Below are 21,317 nucleotides of genomic sequence, written 5' to 3'. Positions count from 1 at the left end.
AGCACATTTTATATTTAGTTTTTTCCACTGTGGTATACTTAGCTAGTAAAAAAAATGCCATACTTAAGTGTGTTCTGTGTACATGATGTGTTAACTTATTTTCACTTAGAAAATCAACGGAACATGTAATTTGACCGGGCCGTTCGACCGTACACTCAAAAGCCTGGGACATTTCATGAAATAAAAAGAAGTCAAACTTTTAAACAGCTAGGAGTCAGATTCTTTCCCTCATATAAATTCATTCTCTGAATCAAAACCTCTCCCAAATGAATCAGCTCTCTTCATTCTGTGAACAGTAGTTATATTTTGACTCAGTACTCAGTACTGAATCCTCTGCAGGACGTAAGACAAATCAGCTCAAGTAATGTAGTAAAGAAACACTGTTCTGTGTTGACTCTGCATGCTAAGTGCATTCATTTATTTCACTCTGATTCATCTGATTTGTTTCTGTCAAAGTCCTGGGATCAGGAATAGATAATGTGATCTTGTAAAGTCTTGTTATTGAGCACCCTCTTCTGGTGTAGAGTGGTATATTTATGTGTTTAATTTTGAATATAGAGCCAAGATATAACAATATATTTGTCCCAATTTGATAATCACCTGATGTACAGTCGCAGTGAAAACTCTAAACTCTGACTGGAGAGAGAAAAAATATTCGCCATACAAAAGATACTTGTGTAACAAACAGACAATACCAAGATAAAGTAAAAATATCTATACATTTATTTGCAACGTAACAGTTCATGAAAACAAATGACAGTTTCATGTACAATCTGCTCCAAAAACTGCACGGATCTTCTTGTGGTTCATGAAAAAGCCACCTACAGTCTCAGCTTTCTGTACTGTCCACTTCCTTTATGCCTTCTTGAAAATCCTTTTGGCATCGACACCTTCATAGTTGTAGCTCTGTGTAGAGAAAACACCAAAGACTTAGTGTTACGTATTTTCAGTTAGCATAGGTAGCTATTTTAGCTATTTTCATTTAACAGTAAGCTAATGTTAGCTTTTTGCAGTTAGCAGAATTTGTTAGCGTTAGCTATTTTCATAGAGTGTAGTTAGCTAATGTTAGCTATTTTCACTTAGCAGAGTTAGCTAGCGTTAGCTATTCTGAATAAAAGGATGACTTTTGTTTTTCTTCAGGGCTCAAAATCCTTCAAATTCAGTCTTAGTAAATAATTGATAATAATTGTCAGTTATGTGTCATTGCTATCATAACTCCATTTTATTTTTTATGTTCACCAATGAAACATATTTACACCATTGTGTGAACATTTCGTGATGAATGGACAGATAGATATGGTCCAAAATTATACAGTTCATTTTTCTGTGCTCCTTTGAAGTTATGATTTTGGAGAGAGCAGGTCTTGCTACAAGAGTGACAATATAATAATTGGTGATAATAATTATGAATGTTGAATGGAATGGGGAAAAAAAGGAATACATTTTAACACTTTATAATAATGTTTAATTTAATAAAACATGAACTGACTGCTAATAACTATGAACAAATTTTTAGTTGTCAGTAGTAAAAAGCAAGCAGTTTTCTCTTTGTTTAAAGAAACAAAGTATCAAAGCAACATTCTGTGACAATTGTGTATTAAAAATAAAAGCTTCAAAGTCATTCTGATAGTACACTGACAGATAATCGTGAAAATAGTGTCTGTGTCATTGCCACTCTGGCCTGGAATGCCTGCTATAGTGCTATGTAACTTTGGAGGAGTGGACATGAAACCTCTTGCGAGAACTGTGTAACACTGTATGGCTTTTACATCACACATCAACAACTATGGCTCTTCAGCTAGCTATGAGAAGCAGCTAGCTCAGTATTCTCAACATGGACATCATAGCAAAGGCTACCAAAAGACCAAAGAAGTCGTTGTAGGAGGAAGTGAGGGAAAAAAGAGTTGAGTGACTGAGCAAGAGACGAGACAAGAGTAAATCTCTACTGGTTTTCACTCATTGGTGAGAGCTATAAGAGATAAAAGGATGCAAGACAGTCTCACAGCTAACAGGAAAACAATGACAATCCAACAGCAGAGTGTCCATCCCTGCCAATGTTATTCATGAAAGATTGCGACGTAGGCTGTAACCTTAACTTTGTATTCCTGTCTCATGGTGTTTTGTAGTTTTTCTGGATGCCAAAACTCCTCTAACCACAGAACCTGAATCTCGTTTCAGGCTAGCATGCAAAAAAAAGTCACCTCATGCCAAAAAGTTTGGTCAGTCTTTGTCAGTCTCACACCAAATGAGCCTAGAAAGTTTGCAAAACTAATACAGTCCTGTAATATTACTCTACCTTATAAGTCAACATGGTCTTCTGATAACGTCTTTGTTGGTGTTGTGCCAAATTCCGGCACAGTTCATCTCTTTGGCATGCTCACACGTCACCATGCATATGGATGCTGCAGATTTCGGTTATTTACACATAGAAACAGAGACATTGCGAGTGTAATCTGTTGTGTCCATATGCCTGTGTGACACGTGTGCACACGAGGGACAGTCAGATTCTGTGTCTTACAGCTCTAAAGTGCGCCTGATTCCCAAATCATGCTGCAACATGAAAATATATGCGAGAAGTGCCTGCCATGTGAAATAGAGCAACGTGCTATTGTAGTTTCTGCATTGTTTGGCAGTGTGTCTACCCCTCTTCTCTTCCTCGACTCAGTTGTGAAACCCTGTGCAATTTAAGCTCCGATTTTTTTTGTCTCAAACAAAGCTTTTGAATATGTTATAAACTCTGAAGATCAGCTGGAGAGAAACTACATTGCGCAGACTTTTTTTTTTGACAAAGTAACATGGCAGGCATTTTTCACATTTATTCTCGCATTGCAGCCTGATTTGGGGATCAGGCACGCTTTAGATCCCTTTTTGTAAAGGAACAAAACTTGAAAATTAAAAAAATAGAAAATAGCAAAAATGAGAAAACAGCTGACTTCCTTGTGTTTATATGGAGGAGGTGAGCCTCGTCAGTGGTAGACTGTGTAACGTGTGCACTGTTAGGTCCGATTGCAGCAAGATTTTGAACTCTTACCTAGTCTAAGTGACACTGCCTTGTTTGGAGCCTTACTATGCAATACAAGACAAAGACATTCTTTAAAAAGTGTTGTATATAGTTTCTGCTTTACTTCAACAACTTTAAAAAGGGCTGACTCTAATTACTTAGCTAAAAGAGATTTTATTATATATTCACACGGGACAAAATATAAAGCTCATGTCACGATTAGAAAGTTACACATTTTAGTAATCCACTGTGATGATTTGTGATGTACTGTATGTTTTTTTCAAATTCTGATTAGCTAATGATTTGTTCACAGCTATTAATGGTCAGTTGAACACCTCTAGTGTAAAACCATATATTAACCATTCCAGCCTTTTTTTGGATTATCAATTATTTTGGGTTCTATTTTTTGTACAACCTTTTACATTAAAAAGCCAAACTATGCTTTATTTATGTTTCAGTGGCCCATTTATTTTAAATACAGGGCGTCAAACTGTGCCGTACCATGCTTTTATGATTTTTTACAAAAATATCACACCTTTTTTTCTTGCAAGTGCTTATTTAAGGGGTTATTAAATGAATTTATTTTCCATTTTAGCCTCTTACCTGTACCAGCTCTCCTCCCACCAGCGCTCTGGTGGTGGTCAGGATTTTGCCGTTGTCCTTTCTGGTGAAGATTCCCTTCAGTACATCTCCCTCCATCGCCCACGTTCCCTGCGACACGCACACATTACAGACAGGTCAACTTCAAAAGGTTCCATTTATGTAAATGCAGAAATGCATGTAAACTCCATATGAGTGCTGTATGAATGTCATGCGCATATTACACACCCATGTACGTCAGGTCACATGCACGTTACTTATTATATTAGTATGCATGTTTAGTTAACTCAGGCAGTACAGACAGCAAAACTAGAAAACTGTACAAAAGTTAAAAATGATAAGCTTTTATGATTTTAAAACTAAGAACAAAGCAAAGCAATGTTTTATTGTCTATATTCCACTAAACAGTCCCTCTCGATTCATTTGTGTATTCATTGTCTTTTTAAAAAATAATGCTGTATCATACCAAAAGAACGTCTTTGAGTTGAATCATAGTGAACTTTGACATTCCATGATGCGTTAGATCATTTCATAAATGAATTACAATTAAATTTTTAAATTGAATTGTTGTGACATCATACATTTACAGCCCTGTTATTACATTAATATATAAGTGCGGTTTTTTATCCACAGGGCAGCACATTGTTGCTGTTGGAACACAATCTTGTATCTCTATTTTTGTCTTTTTTTTCTTTTTTAAACATAATGTAAAAACGCCAGCTGTCACTAAAACCATGTTAAAATTCAATGATGAATGGACCAATAGAAATAATCCAGAATTACTTAAAGGTTGTGAAAAGCTGGATTTTTCTCACTTTTTTTAAAATAAGTCTTTGATGTGTGATAGAAATGTTGCTAAAAGTTCCAAAACATACCGTTCAAACTTCAGTGCATACAGTTAATATATGAGAACTAAACTGCAAAAACAGCCCATTGAATTCATTGTTTCTGTGATGTCACAAAAACCATCACATTTACATGTATAACCTATTCAGCCTACATTAATTTAGCACCACCCATTCACACTCAATAAAAAGAGTGTTTTAGCCCACACTGCTTTTTGAATGACTCACAGCCAATCAGAACAGAACTCATTTACTTAAATCAGTCTTAAAGGCACAGTAACAAAATAGCCTGTTTAACTGTATAGGAACAAAGAGAGATTTGAAAATGGTTGTGTAAAAATGAATTGTGACTGTTTTTGGTAAAAAAACAAAAATATTAAATATAAAATGGAAGAAAACTGCAGGACTTGGGCCTTTTTAAATAAAATCTTGTTATATTAACTTGGCACCACGACCCAGAAGGATAAGCGGTTTAGATGATGTATGTATGTATGTATGTATATTAACTTGGTCTTAATAGAGTAGCAGTAGTTATTTTACTGTACGGTTACTTTTCTGGAGATTATTGTTCCGACAGAAACAGCGTTTAAATGCTGATGATTATTGATTATTGACTACTTACAGTCAATTCAGTGCCGTCAGCGAGAGAATAATCGAACTGCACTCCGAGAGTAAACTCGATGTCTTTGGTCCTGAACGTGCTTGACTCCTTAATGGAGAATTTGTCCCCGCTCTGCTCGATGATTAGCTTCAGGTTATCGTGCTCTGCCAACTTCCTCTTCATTAGGTTAATACCTGCAAACACACAGAATATGTATTCCTACATCCTAGACCATTTTACTCATATTTTGATTGATATGGTGCCTTTTCAGAGCTCGAGATCACTTTAGAAAGCATCAAAATCAACAGTCCAACATTGAAACACAGCAATATCGAGGGTAAAACAAAAGAAAACAAAGCTTGTATTTTAACTCATGTCGGCATGAATTAAATATGTTAATCTTGGAGTTTATTTGATGTAATATATTTTATTCATGTGGAAATGATGTACACATTTCATTCCATTAAATTCAACATGCACTGTCAGTTCTGTGGTAATTCAGGTTTACTTTGCTTGACCCTGGACCTGAATTTTTACAGTGCAGATATATTTGCCCTGTAGTAAATGCTCCATTAAATAAGTTTATCTCTAGTTCAGATCAGAGAGAGCTTCATTATGCAGTTCATGCATAGTGTTGAATATTACAGAATAATAGGCCCAAAGCCAAAGATCATTATTACTGCCTTTCTCATGTGCAGCGTTCCAATCACAACACAGCACACACCAGTTTTTCCTTTATCAGATCCCTGCCAGCAAACCCAGTGAGGCATATGTTCATGTAACTGTGATTGATATAGTCTGTCCATTTATAGCTGAAGTGATAATGTGATCTTGCTCCTTTAATCCTGTCTTACATAGATTCTCTTCAATCATTCATTCAGAGTGTTTACCTTTGTCCCCTTTACCTGATTAAAATCCACCCTCGGAGTAGTTGGTGAAGGCACCTGTCCACGTTTCATCAGTACTGGATCAGTATGTCGCTGTTGTCAGAAGAAAACCTCGTATGTCCATTTTTGATGTTTTTCAGTGTTTGACTTGGACTAAAAGAAATGACCCAAAATGACTTGGAAAAAAGGTCTGGTTCCATTGACTTACATTAAAAGTAAAGTAGGTTTTTTCCTTCTCCTGTAAAGTTACCATTTTGGAGGTTTTCTTCCGACAGCAGTGATGTGGAATTGGAGCTTTCTGTGAGCTACTGGGTTTCACTGTTTAAAAGCTCCTTTATTGTTGAATACACTGTAATAGTTTCTGAGGCTTCCGAACACAATTCACATCACTATGGAGCTGCTTATTATTAAAAAGACAACTAAAGTGTGAAATATGTTCACATTCAAGGGTTTGATTGTTTAAAATGATACTTTTTGAGACAAAAATCTGTATACATTTATATTATAGAACCAAGTAAAAAAAACAAAGGTACTATGACTTCAACAACTACATAACAATAATAATAATGATAATGACAATATTATTATTATTAATAATAATAATAATAATAATAATAATAGCAATGGATGCCGTATGCTATAGAGAATATCTGACCATCATCACTGGTGAAGGCAACTGTAGCCTCATTTTATCAGTTACATGATTCTTGAGATTGTCATGGTTCGATACATTAAGGTTCATTATAAGTTAAGATATGTAATATAATATAATTAGAATATAATTATAATTAAAACGATTAATCATTTCAATATTATTACATTATTATATTATTAAACTAGTAACCACTATAACTACTGCCTTTACTAAATAACCTTTAAAAAACTCCCTTTTTAAGACTGTAAATGTAGGTCTTCATATGTAAGAGATAAATGCACTGATAATGTTATAAAAGGAAAAGAGTACATTAAAATGCTGCGTTTTGACTCAGAATTAAAGGGTTAACTTCCTTTGACCTCTAGTATGGCCACACTTACCCATCTTCTCCATGAACTTGTCATAGTTTTCGTTGCGGTCAATCTTCCACGTGCCGTCAAAGGCCATGTTAGCCGGCTTGGAGCGAGGGACAAAGTGAATGATGGAGAGAAAGAGGAGTGCTGAAGTTGAATCTGCCGTTCTTTCTCTCCTTCCTTTTATAAAGCGAGGGAGGACCTTTATCTCCCCGTTATCCAGCTGATGATGTGGTCACTTTAAGCTCAGGTCACATTCAGTCTGGACCAGGGGATGTAAAGATAAAACAGTGCCAGATGACTCGGTTATAACGTTGCTCAATGCACTGGAGAGAGAAAGAGAAAAAAAAAGTATTGATAGTGGCATAAGGGTTCATTTATTCAACCAATCAAAGGTGAACAGATCTCCATAGGCCTGATGGGTGTTTTGTAGTAAATGATGTCATGAGCGTAATTTACTAATATGTCAGTTTAATATGAGTAAATTTAATTAGAACTTCTGCTTCATGTAAACACAGAAGAAAGTCGTACAGACCTCTGAACAGACTGATAAATTCTCATTCCTGGACATTTTATAATGGCAATTCCAGAGCTGTAGAATGATTTGAATTGATTGTCATATATAAATCAATATGCGCTCGTATGTCTATTCGTCTGTCAATTAAATGCATCAATGCATCATTTGAATGGGTTCATTTTCAAAAATCTAACCTTTTTTTCCATTTTCTCTTCAGTGAAGCATGACTAACACTTACAAAGTTAGCACAAAGTAGCTCTGTGCTCATGCTCTGTGTGTATATTCACTCAGCATCCTGTCCATCAAAGTGTTTCTCTTCATTCGGAGTGAAGGATTTGTCTAAATAACGATTTGACAGTGTTTATTCCAAACTTTGGTTAAAAGCACATATTGAGACTCTTGGTCCAAAGTTTGACAGTTTGATGATGTGTGGCCTTTGGCTTCATTCCCAGTCTAGCACTGTCGCTAATATTAGCACTAAGACGTACAGGTGTGATTTTGTTTTTCTCTAAATAAACCTGATTAGGCTTTAATAGGGCAACATGCACATTTGCATTAGAAACCATTCAGAAAAGGCGATGTGGAGAATGCAAACGTACCACGTTCTCTGTTACTTTGACTGTTCTTGATTGACACTTGAGTAGTAACTGTGGTGTAATTCATTTCTCACAGTGTGACCTTATATTGCCATTCAGAGAAGGGGAAAGGTGAAAGGCCATTCTGTTATCAAATGATCTCCGTTTTGATAAGGTAATTCCATTGTGGCTGGAGATTTGGGACAGAACTTTCACCCGTAAAACATCATGATCTTACATGACCCTTAGACTTATAAGAAGACATTTAGTGCATGTGATTACACAGGGACGTCTTTCAGAAAAGACTGCTAAACTCGCTGTTGTGCAGCGGGCAGTCAAAGGTCGCGTTAAAACTCCAGTCAGAAATTGCTGCACACGACAAGACTGTTTTAGCCCTGCAGCGACAGGGATATGAACATTTTAATAGCTTTCTTCTAATAAAACATGCAACGTACATGTTTACTGACTTTTAACAAGCTCTGAAAGGTTAAGACATACTTTAGGCCTCAAGATTGCTTTGGGGACATAAAAGCCAGTTTTAGTTTAGGCCTAACTTTTAAACCTTTTTACTTTCACCCCAATTTTTGGGCCCAATTTTGATACTCATGAAAACTATTGCAAACCATGTCCATAAATGTGCATGTCATAATCATTGTGCAGATAAGCAATATTCATACAATTCAGCAGATCAGTGGGAGACGGCAGAAAGTTAGTTTATTTGTTTGTCTATTTCAAGCTTTTTTTTCTATTTTAAGTATATTTTTGGGCATTTTTGCCCCAATTCTCTTTACAGCAAGTCAAGTATTTATTTCTTATATTTATTTATTTATCTTTTTTAATTACAGACCTAATTGCAATTACAAAAAAAGTTGGGATACCATGCAAAATACCAAACACAGAAAATGGTGAATTTATACCTTAAATATAAATATAAATTAATATTGTATGAACTTTATTATTTTTCATAAATATATGCTCATTCCAAATATGATGCCTGCAACATGTTACAAAACTTGGGACAGGAGCATGTTTGTCACTGTTTCCTTTTAATGACACTTAATAAACATTTTGTGACTGAAAACACTAAGTTATCCCGTTTTGAAGTGGATTTTTTTTTGGAATTCTTATACAAGTCTTGTGCAGCCATATGGTGCAGTCATTGTCTATTTTGCACTTAATAATGTGCCACATGTTTTCAGTAGGAGACAGGCGTGCCTGCCTAGTACCTGCACACTCTAATTGTGCAGCCATGCTGTTGTAACACCTGCAGAAAGTGCCTTGGTGTTGTCGTGTTAAAATAAACAGGGATGTCCCTGAAAAAGGTGGCATTTGTTGCCTCACAATTTTTATATTAATGGTGTTGTCACGCTTTCCTCTGACCCTGCTTCTCCCTTGGACTCCATATCCCAGAACTCCCTGAGAGATCACATGACAGTGGCAACATCACCACCAACCAACTGTCCTTTAGCTTTACTTGGTTCTGATCTACGCCTGTTTTTTTGGCCATGTCTTTTTGAAAAACAGTAAAGCCTCTTTTGATTAGTTTTACCGCCCCTTCATAGAGGTTCCCTCTTTACATGCGTTCCCTGACAGACTCTGGCTTTTGCACTTTACTCTGGAAACAGACTGGATGGTCATTAACTTATTTGACACATAGAACATGTCATCCATTATTTCCATAAAATATCTGAAAGGTTGACACAACGGTTTGTCAAAGTGTTCCGGAGCCCATATATATATATCCATGCTTTTATGAGATATCCATCATAAAAGCATGTCAGTTTGTAATGCAGAGTTGTCTGAGGGGTTGAAGATCATGGGCACTCAGTTGTGGTTTACAGCCTTGAAGATATTTTTCTGAACTCCCTGAATTATGTGATGACCTAAGGTTAAGCCATAAACCATAAAGTGTGAAAAAACGAAAATCCTTGCAAAAACTTGTTAAAGAACGTTTTTAAACAAGAAAAGAACGTTTTAAACAATTGGGCTATTGCTGAAGCATTTTTTGGCAAGGTGGTGACCTTGGCCTCGACCCATCCATGTTCATAAAGGACGGGGCCTTTCCTGGATGCTCCTTTTATACTCAAACGTAATTACATCACCTCATAATTACATCAAAAAAAGTTAGATAAGATAAAAGTAAGATTAAATATATATATTTCATTTATATACAGATCAAAGTGGATTTACAAATCACTGCTTTCTGTTTGTATTTGACCTGGTCTTAACTTTGTTGGAATTGGGTTTGTAGAAAAAAAAATATGTTTCACTTTTAACCTTTGAATCTCTTAACCTTAATGTCTTCTTTGTAAACTCTAATTAAGCAAGTCAACAAAAAGTTATGTTATGTTTTACAGTAATGGGAACTTAATTGCTTGCATTGGAGAATGTTACTAAACACCAATGAGTAGAAAAGATGCTACAGCTTTCCAGACTTTTGATTGTTCAGTTTTAAGTATGATTTATCACTTGGACTTTAACAAAGAACTTAATGACACTGTTTACTCATCATATCTCACTACATCTTTACAAGCAACAGTAAAACACTCTGATCCACATAGAACACAAATACATGTCATCACCTGACATAATAGTACCTCCTCTCACATCTGTGAAGGACTAGACTGCAATTGTGCGTGTGTGTGTGTGTGTGTTTGTGTGTGTACGCGTGTTTTTGTCAGGACCACATATCCTTACAATGATAGGACAACATGACAATTTTAAAAAACAAAGTAAATTTTCACTGAAAATTAAGTAAGTTATTATTATTATTATTATTATTTATTTATTTATTTTTTTTTTTTGAAAAACTGAAAGAGCAAAAAAGATTGCCTTTTGGATACTGAAGTTATGGTTAGGGTTAGGTTTAGATGTAATACTTGGCAACAGTAATACAGAAATCAATGGTATTGAACAGAAGTCTTCACAAGTAATGGACTGAGTTGTCTTTTCAGAGTAGAAGGATGGACAGAAACACCTGTGAATGTTTTTAGATGTGAGCAAGAGTGGAGCTTGATTTTCTGGGACAGTTATCGTGTCCAGGTCTTGCATGGTTGTTAGGAGTTCCATTTTTTCTGAATTTTCTCTCAATCATTTTTTCAACTCTGAACTTTTCTTTTGACTTTCTTCTTCCCCATGCAAATGGATTATCTTCTATCTCATCTCCTCATATGTCCTGAAAATATCAAGAATTTGTACGTAATGGTCATTCTGACTGGAAATTCAATAAATGAAGGGTGCGGTTTCCGACTTTTGCACAGTAGTATGTAAGAAGAATGAGTTGTTTTCAGTAAAGTTCTGAATATGTAGGTTAGAAGGACACAGGTTTGGTTCCTGGCCTTCACTGCACTCCAGCCATCACATGCATTTGAACAAATAAGTGTTTACTGCCTAGATAAGTGGTTTTACATATCATTTACATAGCATTTTAGATTGACTATACATTTTACACAGTGCTGTATACACACTGTGTCCTCTGCAGGTTATATCATACATGCTGTAATGGATTCATCATGGCTGTTCATGTGTTGTATTGCATGTATTTGTCAACATTAGCTGCCTTTTACGCAACACCGGTATCATAAACCTGCCTGTAATCTTATTCAGATCTGAACTGGACTGTGAGATGAAAGAACCCCACTGCTTACCTGCTATCAGTATGATGACTTTACCACCCCAATTACCTTAGGTGGAGAAAGAGAGTAGTCTCACAATAGATCGGTTTTACGTCCCTCTTTACCATCACTTTACCATCCAGCGTTTTAATTTCACGTAATAGAATCCACTCTGAATGACTTCAGCAGTATATATAGTTAATTGACCAAATATTTAATTGCCAGCTGTCAATGTTTTAAATAGCTGTTCGTAGTTCTAGTATAATTCCATAACAGTGCTTTTGCACTGTTACAGTGAAAATATTGAATTATACTGAATAGTTTCCAAATATCTATGAACTCAATTTAATCTCCTTTACTACATTAATAAAGCTTCGTGTGTGGCTGCCATCTAGAGGCCAGTTTCAGACAAACCAGTAGGGAATTAAACACAATAATGCTGAGAGCTGCATAACACTTCAATAAGTCTGCATAACTAAATGCTTAAGATGTAAACTAACTCATTCAGAGCGGTTTGGTGTGAAATGCTCTGTTCTAGAGAAACTTACCGAGTCAGAATTGTTCACAGTGGTGGTGATGGGAACCAGACGTCCACCTCTAAAAGCTCCCTCACAGAAAGTTGCTACATGAAATGGTTATCAATACACTGCCTGATGTCTGAGACACTGTTTCAAGATCATTTTGAGAAGATGTTTTGCCTAACACAGATTTTTTTCAACCCATTAATGCTGGAGGGCTACATGCAGTGTGTTGTACAGCAAAATAGTCCTAAAAAAAGCTATTTTTTTTTCAGATTTTCCACTGTTTTACTATCTTCAGCATTACATTACTGTCACCACCACTGTAAAGTCTGTGACACCAAACCACCCTGAATGACATTGTTTACGTCTCTTTGTTTATATCTCTTTATTATGCAGAAATGAAAAAAATAGCACAATACCATTTACTTTAACGTGTGTAATAATACATTATGTTGTCGATGTCAGGTAAAAACCTTGCATCTCCTTTTTTGTTTTTTTTTTGTATAATTCATGTTAAAATTTCATGATAAACATGCCAGTAGAAATGATCAAAAAATACTTGCGGAAAAATCTTGTTTAATTAACTTTTATGACGTTAGGAATGTTTTTCTCTTCATGTGTAAAGTTACTGTTTTCTCTCTGTGCAGTAAACCAGCTTAGTAAAGCATCCGAAAAAAGACACAAAACATAAATATTGTCCATCTGTTGCTGCACAGTTTATCAGCACCCTCCCCTCTTATCCCTTTTAATCCCTATTAATCACTGGTCCAGACCGCTGTTGTCCAGATGTTGTTTGAGTGGTGATCCATTCTCACAGCAGTGACAGTGACATGGTAGTGTGTGTGGTGCTGGTACGAGTGTATCAGACACAGCGTGTTGCCAGGGTTTTTCCACATATCAGTGTCACTGTTAGATTGAAAGTGGACCACCACCAATCATATCCAGCCAGGAGTGGCTCTGCAGTCAGCCACCAGAGGGCGCCGTTCCCTAAATACTGATGTGCGGTCATGGTTACTGCTCACCTGTTTCCGACCTGTGTCCTTTACTCTCCTTTTATAAAAGCTGTCCCCAGTACTTTGCAAAGTCTTTTGTCTGTTTTACCTTCTCCTCTGCGTTACATTTTGATTTGTCACCTTTCTTGCAGATTTATTCTGTTTTTTGACTGCAAGCTTTACATATTTTTGCCATTAAAGTGATTGTTTTTTGCAAATTTACTGTTAATCAGTCAAGACATGTGTGGTGTCTGAAGTTCACTTGTTTAGTTTCAGCACTGGAGCTACAAGACTAATGTAGCTAACAAGTAATAGAGGTTTATACTCCACTGAAAAACAAGGAGTTTAATTTACCATTGTTGAGTTAACTATGTGGAGTTGTTCAGTAATCTCTTATATTGATTTTGTAGTTTTCTGATGCTGTGTGACACACTGTTATCTATAAACATGGACTGAAGTACAAACCCTGTACAGGCATTAAGATGACTGCTACTAAAACAGCAAGTCATGAGATACAATGATTTTATCACTGTTAAGGGGTGTTGTTTGGCAAAACTCAAAGCTTTTAAAAAATACTAATAACTTACTAATAATAATTGCAACAAATAATTTTTCTGACAATGTAGTACATTAACATTAGGCTGTGGTTGCCAAACATTGTTCAATGAGTAGCACAATGTGTTCCAATAACTTAATACTGAATTTAGGGTAATGTGTGCAGTCATTTATGTGTATGTGAAATATTTCATAACAGCATATTTAATAACGACTCAGCCAGTCAGATTTTAGAACGGCAACTTTCCATTTTATAAACCTGTTTTCAACTTTGCAGCATATTTTTGTGCATCAGTGTAGCCAACAGTGTGTCATACAGTTTGAAGAAGCAAACTTTGGACACCACACATTTCTTGGCTGACATACATTTGAGATAAGGGTGAAATTTCTCCACATTCATCGTGAAGACCATAAAAGCAACTTTGGTGAGTCTTCCTAGGTATCCTGTATTCCTAATGCATTAAAAAAATTATAATTCCTTACAGTCATAATATTTCAAATTATTCATAAGTAGTTATATACACATGCATAAAACATTTTAAAGCCAGAATATATAATATATTTATAAAGTCAGGTTTCACAGCGCGTCATAATGTCCATTCATAAGAACATTGTACACACTAATTTTGTAATGCACTATAACGCATGTCGTGGTATACTTTATGTATTGCAAGTTATAATGTATTATAGCGAACAGCTTTAGGGTTCTCAAATTGAAATTGATCAAGTATTTATAGTTTATAAGTTGTTTCTTGCAGATCCAGGGAACACCTACATCCTGTTGTGATGCAAAATGAGATCATGGGCACCGGTGTTGTCACTGACTTCATAAAAGTTGGAACTGTAATTTTTTTCACCATAAGTGTTTTTGATTACTGAGTCACAGAATTCACTCATATTATTTTAATCTCGTTCTTGGTGGCTGTAGCAACATTTAGAAGCAGATAAACGACTCCCAGTGAGAGCTAGCCAGGCTAAATTTCATCCTTCACATGGAGAGGCTAGTTTAAGCACTGTTACAACTAAACCCCCCAAAGTAAACAATGAGAAAATGCCAGATCTCCTCATATACCCTCAAAACAGCTAATTTACAGGCATTGTTATGCATAAATTAATCAAAAACGTACTATAGATAGCATGTGACTTGTTTCATGCTGATATCTGCTGTTCCACTTTGTGGTCAAAAATAAATATGCAATGTTTGACCTGCTTTCTTTTTTTAATTTTGATTGATGTTTTTTTTATTTATTTAGGTTGGAAGCCTCATTTGGATCAACATAGAATTGTACTGAATTCACTTTTGTTTGCAGTGATTTAACAGACTTTTAGCAACTGTTACAACTATCTCTCCTATGTTTTAATATGAATAATAAACACTTATTACAGCAACACACTTGAGCCCTCACAACGAAAAACAGTATATGTAACATTTGTGTAAAAATCATACATCGATCCGACATAACGTTATGACCACCTCCTTGTTTCTACGCTCATTGTCCATTTTATCAGCTCCACTTACTATATAGGTGCACTTTGGAGTTCTACAATTACAGACTGTAGTCCATCTGTTTCTCTGCATACTTCTCCACTGTGTCTGATCCACTCAGACCAGCGCAACACACACTAACACACCACCACCATGTCAGTGTTACTGCAGTGCTGAGAATGATCCACCACCCAAATAGTACCTGCTCTGTGAGGGTCCATGGGGGTCCTGACCACTGAAGAACAGGGTAAAAGGGGGCTAACAAAGTATGCAGAGAAACAGATGGACTACAGTCTGTAACTGTAGAACTACAAAGTGCACCTATACAGTAAGTGGAGCTGATAAAAATGGAAAATTAGCATAGAAACAAGGAGGTGGTCATAATGTTATGCCTGCTCGTGTGGCATTGTTTCATTGTAAAAAACAAAATAACTGATAATCCAGAAAATGGGTGGAATGGTTAATATGTATATTTTTGTGTCAAGGGCTCGATTATTACCAAGTTAAATTAATCACAAAGTCAGAATACGTTTTATTAACATGGAAAAGATGTATCATTTGACTGTGGTGAATTCAGTGCATGTCTGGTTTGGGTGAGTGAACAGTGTGTGTGCTTGTTTTTGTTCTGTTGGCTGACAGTGTGTTTAGTGGTCTGCTGGGAGAAGTTCACGCTCAGCTGCTTCTATATCCTCACACTCACTCTGCCACCCACCGCAGTGGAGGAGGGACCTGCATGGCCCACACCTGCGTATGTGTGAGTGTGGTAATGAACCATCACCAGGCGCCATGCACAGCCCTCCACTCTCCTCTACTGTCCTCCTCATTTTTCCCCACTCATCCCTCTCTCCTCCTTATCCAACTTTCATTATTCTACCTTTCACTCACCATTTTGTGTTTCTGGGCAAGTCGTTTATCTACTTTAACCTGATTCATACACAACAATACCGAGGTTTAATAGCTTAATAAATCCACAACCACTGTGTTCTATCCAGGGGTGGCTGTAAGACCCCCCCCACCCCACCACACACACACACATCTCTATGGGTAACTGTAGGAAGTAAATTGCTACAAATTGCTCTGTGTTCAGCTCCCTGCAGTAAAGCATTTCATTTGGCCGCAGTGTGTGTTGTAGGGAGGGGGTTGAGGGCCAGTACTGTAGGCATTATGTCCACTTCAAAATTCAAAAAAACTATTTAGACATTTACACTACATTTATGACACATCTGTTTCTTTTGTTATGCTACATTCATTACAGTGGTTATGCTACAGCCCTTTTCCACCAATTTCCACAGTTACGCAACACTCATTTTACGAGCAACTCAGCACCCATTTTCTTGGTTACACAGCATCCGTTTCCAATGGTTAACATGCAAATCCATTGTTACCCAAGCCAATTCCCATGGTTACGCTGTGGTTTCCACGCTGGTGCCACACCTGTTGTTGGTTACCCTACACCCATGTCCACTGCAATCCTACACCCATTGTAATGGTTATGCTACACCCGTTCCCATGCTAATGCCACAATCATTTCCATGGTTACGTTACACCTATTCCAATGGTTACATTAACCCTATTCCCATGCTTAAGCTACACCAATTTCCATGGTCACATTTCATCAATTCCTGTGGTTACATTAAATTTCCATTGTTATACTACACCTATCTTCATGTTGACACTTTACCAAATTCCATTTTCAACAAGCTATGTTTGGGTACCTACACCTTTACACAAGATCCATTTCCATAGTTGTGCTTCATCCACTATCATGTTTATGTTCCCCCCATTTTGATGGTTACACTACACCTATTGCCACTGTTACATGAAATCCTTTTTTTATTGTTATGCTACACTCAGTTATATGTTAGTACTATACGAGGGGTGCTGAACCTTTTCCACCTCAAGGTCAACCTGTTTATTTACTAGAAAGCATGGAGGTCCTCGGGAAAGCAATTCTCTGTTAAAGATGTGTTGAGAGACATGTTAATGCTTAAAAATGTCATTTTGTTTGGGAAATTTGCAACACAGCTGTGTTTGGGTACCTTTCTCACCCCCAGTATGTGACATTGTGAATCAGTAAACATAAAACATCATTAGAATGGTGGCAAATTTAGTGGATTGTTTCCACAACACAGTTTTAGTAGTGTTGGGAGTGGACAACTGAAAGGTTAGCTGAGAATATATTTTGTTTCTAGAAGCAAGGACCAGAAACTGACTTAGCCACCTTTGTGTGCAATTTTTTCAGGGCTTGTATTAATGTTGTTTACCATTTGAAAACATATTATATTTCTCTTTAAGTGTTATTTTTTTATCCATTTTCATTTTTACACTAGATCCATTTCCAGGTCTACACTGCATCTCTTTCCATGATTGCTCTACACCCATCTGGGTGGTTACAGTAGACCAGTTTCCATGGTCATGCCAAACTTATTTCCATGGTAGTGTTAGTTCTGAGAAGACACATTGTATCACTGGCTGAATGCTACAGTGGTAAAGAAGAAGAGGCAAAAATATTTGTAGTATTTAAGGCTATCAGGCAGAAAAAGGCAAAAAGAGATTTAAGTGATTTGATGAGAAGATAATGAATTCTGTGAGCACTAACTTTAACAACATTACAATTTAATACCTGTCAACTTCAGGATAAATAATAAAATTGGTTAATTAGTTAGCAAACGTTAGCTGGCATTAACATTGGAAACCAATCAATGCCGACTTCTGAAACCAATCCTACACCCCGAGGCAGTATGTGTTAGTGCGTTATTGAGTGGTAACTGCAGTGTTTGTATGGTAATGAAGCTGTAATCCCCTGACGACCTGCTGTGACCTGAGAGCTCTTAATTACACACTACCTGCACACACACCTTTCTCTTTTCTCAGAGCTCTTCACACACTTATTCACTCTGCAGACAAAAGGCATTCTCTCTCTCTCAGTTTACAATTCAAAAAGAGTTATTGACATGGCTGCTTTACATGCATTGTTGCCAGAGCTTTTCTACGATGAGAGGCAATCCACTAGCAGTGACATGTAGAATAATGAACATGTATAAAATATCACTGTCTCACTTCTTTCTCTTCTTTTTCTTCTGTACTTTTGCACATTGTAGGAAAGGATTAAAGCTGCCTGGAGCTGCTGCAACTTGCAGGTCAGTTCTTACTCGTGCAGGAATCCCACTAAAATGTAAAGTATCATGCAATCTATTGCGAAAATCATGGCCCGTTTTGTGGCTAGGTCTTTAGTGTTCGTCCTGGGGAGATAAGACAGGCTTTAGGTCTGATCTCACTAAACCACTTCAGCACTGAAGTCCATTCTTAAAATCACAGCATTAGTAAATTATATGTTGTGCTAAAGCAAATAGACTAGTGTCGGAAAAAACTAAGACACTGAAAGGAATGTATACCTGGATAAATACACATAGAAAAATACAGATGAACACACTATGTGTCCAAAAGTTAGTAGACACCTGTTCATTCACTGTTTCAAGAGTATTAATAGGGAGTTTGTTCCCTCTTCCCAGCAGTAACAGCCTCTACTCTTCTGCTAAGGCTTTACACCAGATGTTGGATCATTGCGGTGAGGATTTGATTGCATTCAGCCACAAGAGCATTAGTGAGATGATGTTGGATGATTAGTTCTGGATAACAAATCCCACTCCAGTTCATCCCAAAAGTTTTGTATGGAGCTTTATCACTCCACAGAACGCAGAGAACACAGCCCAATGGTAGGCTGCTTTATATTAGATTAGCTTTAGCCCATGCTTGGCATTGGGCACTGTGCATATGCAGCTGCCCCAGAGCGTCCAATTGTATTACTCAACTCTTTTCAATGATGATTACAGCTATTTGTGCGCAATTGAACACCTGGGTCAGAAAAGGGGGCTGATTTTACTCATTAGAAGGGCTGTCTGGACACATTTGGGCATATGATGTAGTGTAATCTGAACATATTCTGCTTATTAAAAGGACTGGTCTTTAGTCTCTTCTTGTAAACAGTAGCCCAGCTGGACCGGAGTGAAGACAACAGCTTGCTAGTGTTGCCCTTTGTTTGTTTATTTGTTTTGTAAGACTGAAATAACGTGGTTTTCCTCGTTATCCCTTAATCACCCCTGCAGGGATATGCCTGGACACCTGGAGAGAGACGAGTCCTCTCTTTCATTTCGGCTCAAAGGAGACAATGATTCCTTTAATAAGGACACCAGGTGACAGATGCTGATAATTTAGCGTTAACTGATGTTAAAGCGATAAATCTGCAAAACAAATCTAATTTAGACAATTCTCCCCTTCTGCCAAATGGACACAATTCAGGCTTCAAGATGGCTACAATTATTTATACACATATATATGACATACTTTTGTCCATGTTTATAGATAACAGTGTGTCATACAATATTAGAACCCACATAATCAAATCTGTTAAAGATTTCTTAACAATGTAGTTTAATGCAAGTGGTGCTTTAGGTATGCAGTTAACACCATGCTAATTGGTGGGGTATTAGCTTCCATTACTGTTAGCTACATTAGCTCTGCAGCTTTAGTGTAAAACTAAAGAAACAAACCTCAGACACCAAACATGTCTTGGCTGATCAACTGCATTTGGTTTAACCCTTTAAATGGCCAGGGCCCACAAGCAGGCCCAAAGCTTTATTACACACTTCTACAACTTAAGAATAGCTCAGTTAGTTTGCATTGACGTCCCTATAGTTACTGAATCATAAGCCTTAGTATGTAATAAGAATGGGATTTTAAGGGGTTGATCTGTGGTTCTGCTGTGTGTGGAAATTTAGGTTCTTTCCAAACTATTGCTTTGTGTGTTGGCACTGCGTTGTTTATTTGACGTTGATCTGTAACAAGCTGCACCATGTTTCATACTGTGGGTCAGGGTGGATCTGAGATTGCTCCAAGATTAGCTTTGACCCTGACATAGCAAACGCGATTAAGATAATCAGGTGAATCTGAATGTTAGGGCTTCTTTGTTCACAGAAACAGACTTACAGCCTCACATCTGTGGAGATTAGCATCATAATTCTGTGGTAATATATCACATTTACACAATTTCCCCCCTTACACCAAGAATATTTGATCAGCCGAGACATGTTTTGTCTGAAGTTTGATGCTTTAGTTTTACACTGCAGCTATGAGACTAATGTAGGTGCAAGTAATGGAAGCTTATACCCCAACAATTACCACGGCGTTAACTGCATGCCTAAATCATCATTTGCCTCAAACTGTTAAGAAATCTCTAATAGACTTGTTTATGAGATTTCTGACACTGAATGATGCACTGGTATATATAAACATGGACCAAAGTGGGACTTAAAGTGACTGAGTGTTGGCCCTGTTTTCAGGAGATTGCGAGTTTTATCTCCAGCGATGTGACGGCCATCTGTGGTCAGAAGTTTAAGAGGCCATAATTGTCTCTCTCTGGGTGGGTAGGATGGTCCTCCCTCTCCCCCATCACTCACTAGTTAACGCAGACATCTTTCAGCTAACATAACAGAATTATAAGTTAGAGTTCTCTCCCAAACATGTTTAGCTCCAGTGACGTTGTGTTTGAAAAGAGACCTAGCTAAGAGGTGGAGACTGTGAATGACAAAATTAAGGAGAAAATTGGGTGAAATTAATGAATGGATGGATGGATGGATGGTTTTGCCAAAATGCTAATTGGTGGAGTATAAGCTTTCATTACTTATTGGCTACATTGGCGATCCAGTGCAAGACCAAAGAAGTCGTCTTGTTGAGGAATTATTATTATTATTATTATTATTATTATTATTATTATTATTATTTTGTGCTTAATTATTCTCTTTTATTCTCGGTTGCTCTTATGCTCGGTTGATTTTAAAATACGTTTTGAACACATATGGATCCATTTTTTCATACAAATCAAAACTCTTTTTGGTAACATTTTATGGAACCAGGTATTTAATACTCACATATTCTATGTGTGGTATTTTGAAGTAATTTTCTGGTGGCATGTACTATGTACTTCTCAAGATGTTACACGGTATTGGCAAGTACTACCAAACTGCTTCAGGAAGCAGAGGCCTATGTGATAGAGAAGAGCAGATTACTGGTACAGTTGACGGTGGTGTAAAAATTGCAGGGTATCTACCACTGAGTA

The 21,317-nt window shown here is 36.9% G+C and overlaps 1 protein-coding gene across 1 annotated transcript; it reads right to left on the bottom strand.

Moving 5' to 3' along the window:
* Positions 1-700: 700 nt before the first annotated feature.
* LOC118816679 (fatty acid-binding protein, intestinal-like) lies at positions 701-7,131 on the bottom strand. Its single transcript, XM_036583202.1, has 4 exons — positions 6,970-7,131; positions 5,069-5,241; positions 3,605-3,712; positions 701-906 (listed from the first exon to the last, which is right to left on the bottom strand). Exons 1-4 carry the CDS (start codon positions 7,034-7,036, stop codon positions 856-858), a joined length of 399 nt encoding a protein of 132 aa, XP_036439095.1. The 5' UTR covers positions 7,037-7,131; the 3' UTR covers positions 701-855.
* Between the last annotated feature and the right edge of the window lie 14,186 nt (positions 7,132-21,317).

This window comes from Colossoma macropomum, unplaced genomic scaffold (genome assembly GCF_904425465.1).
Source record: "Colossoma macropomum unplaced genomic scaffold, Colossoma_macropomum, whole genome shotgun sequence".
Taxonomy (NCBI): Eukaryota; Metazoa; Chordata; class Actinopteri; order Characiformes; family Serrasalmidae; genus Colossoma; species Colossoma macropomum.
Note: the sequence above shows the minus strand (reverse complement) of the source record. Positions and strands in the feature narration are given on the sequence as shown.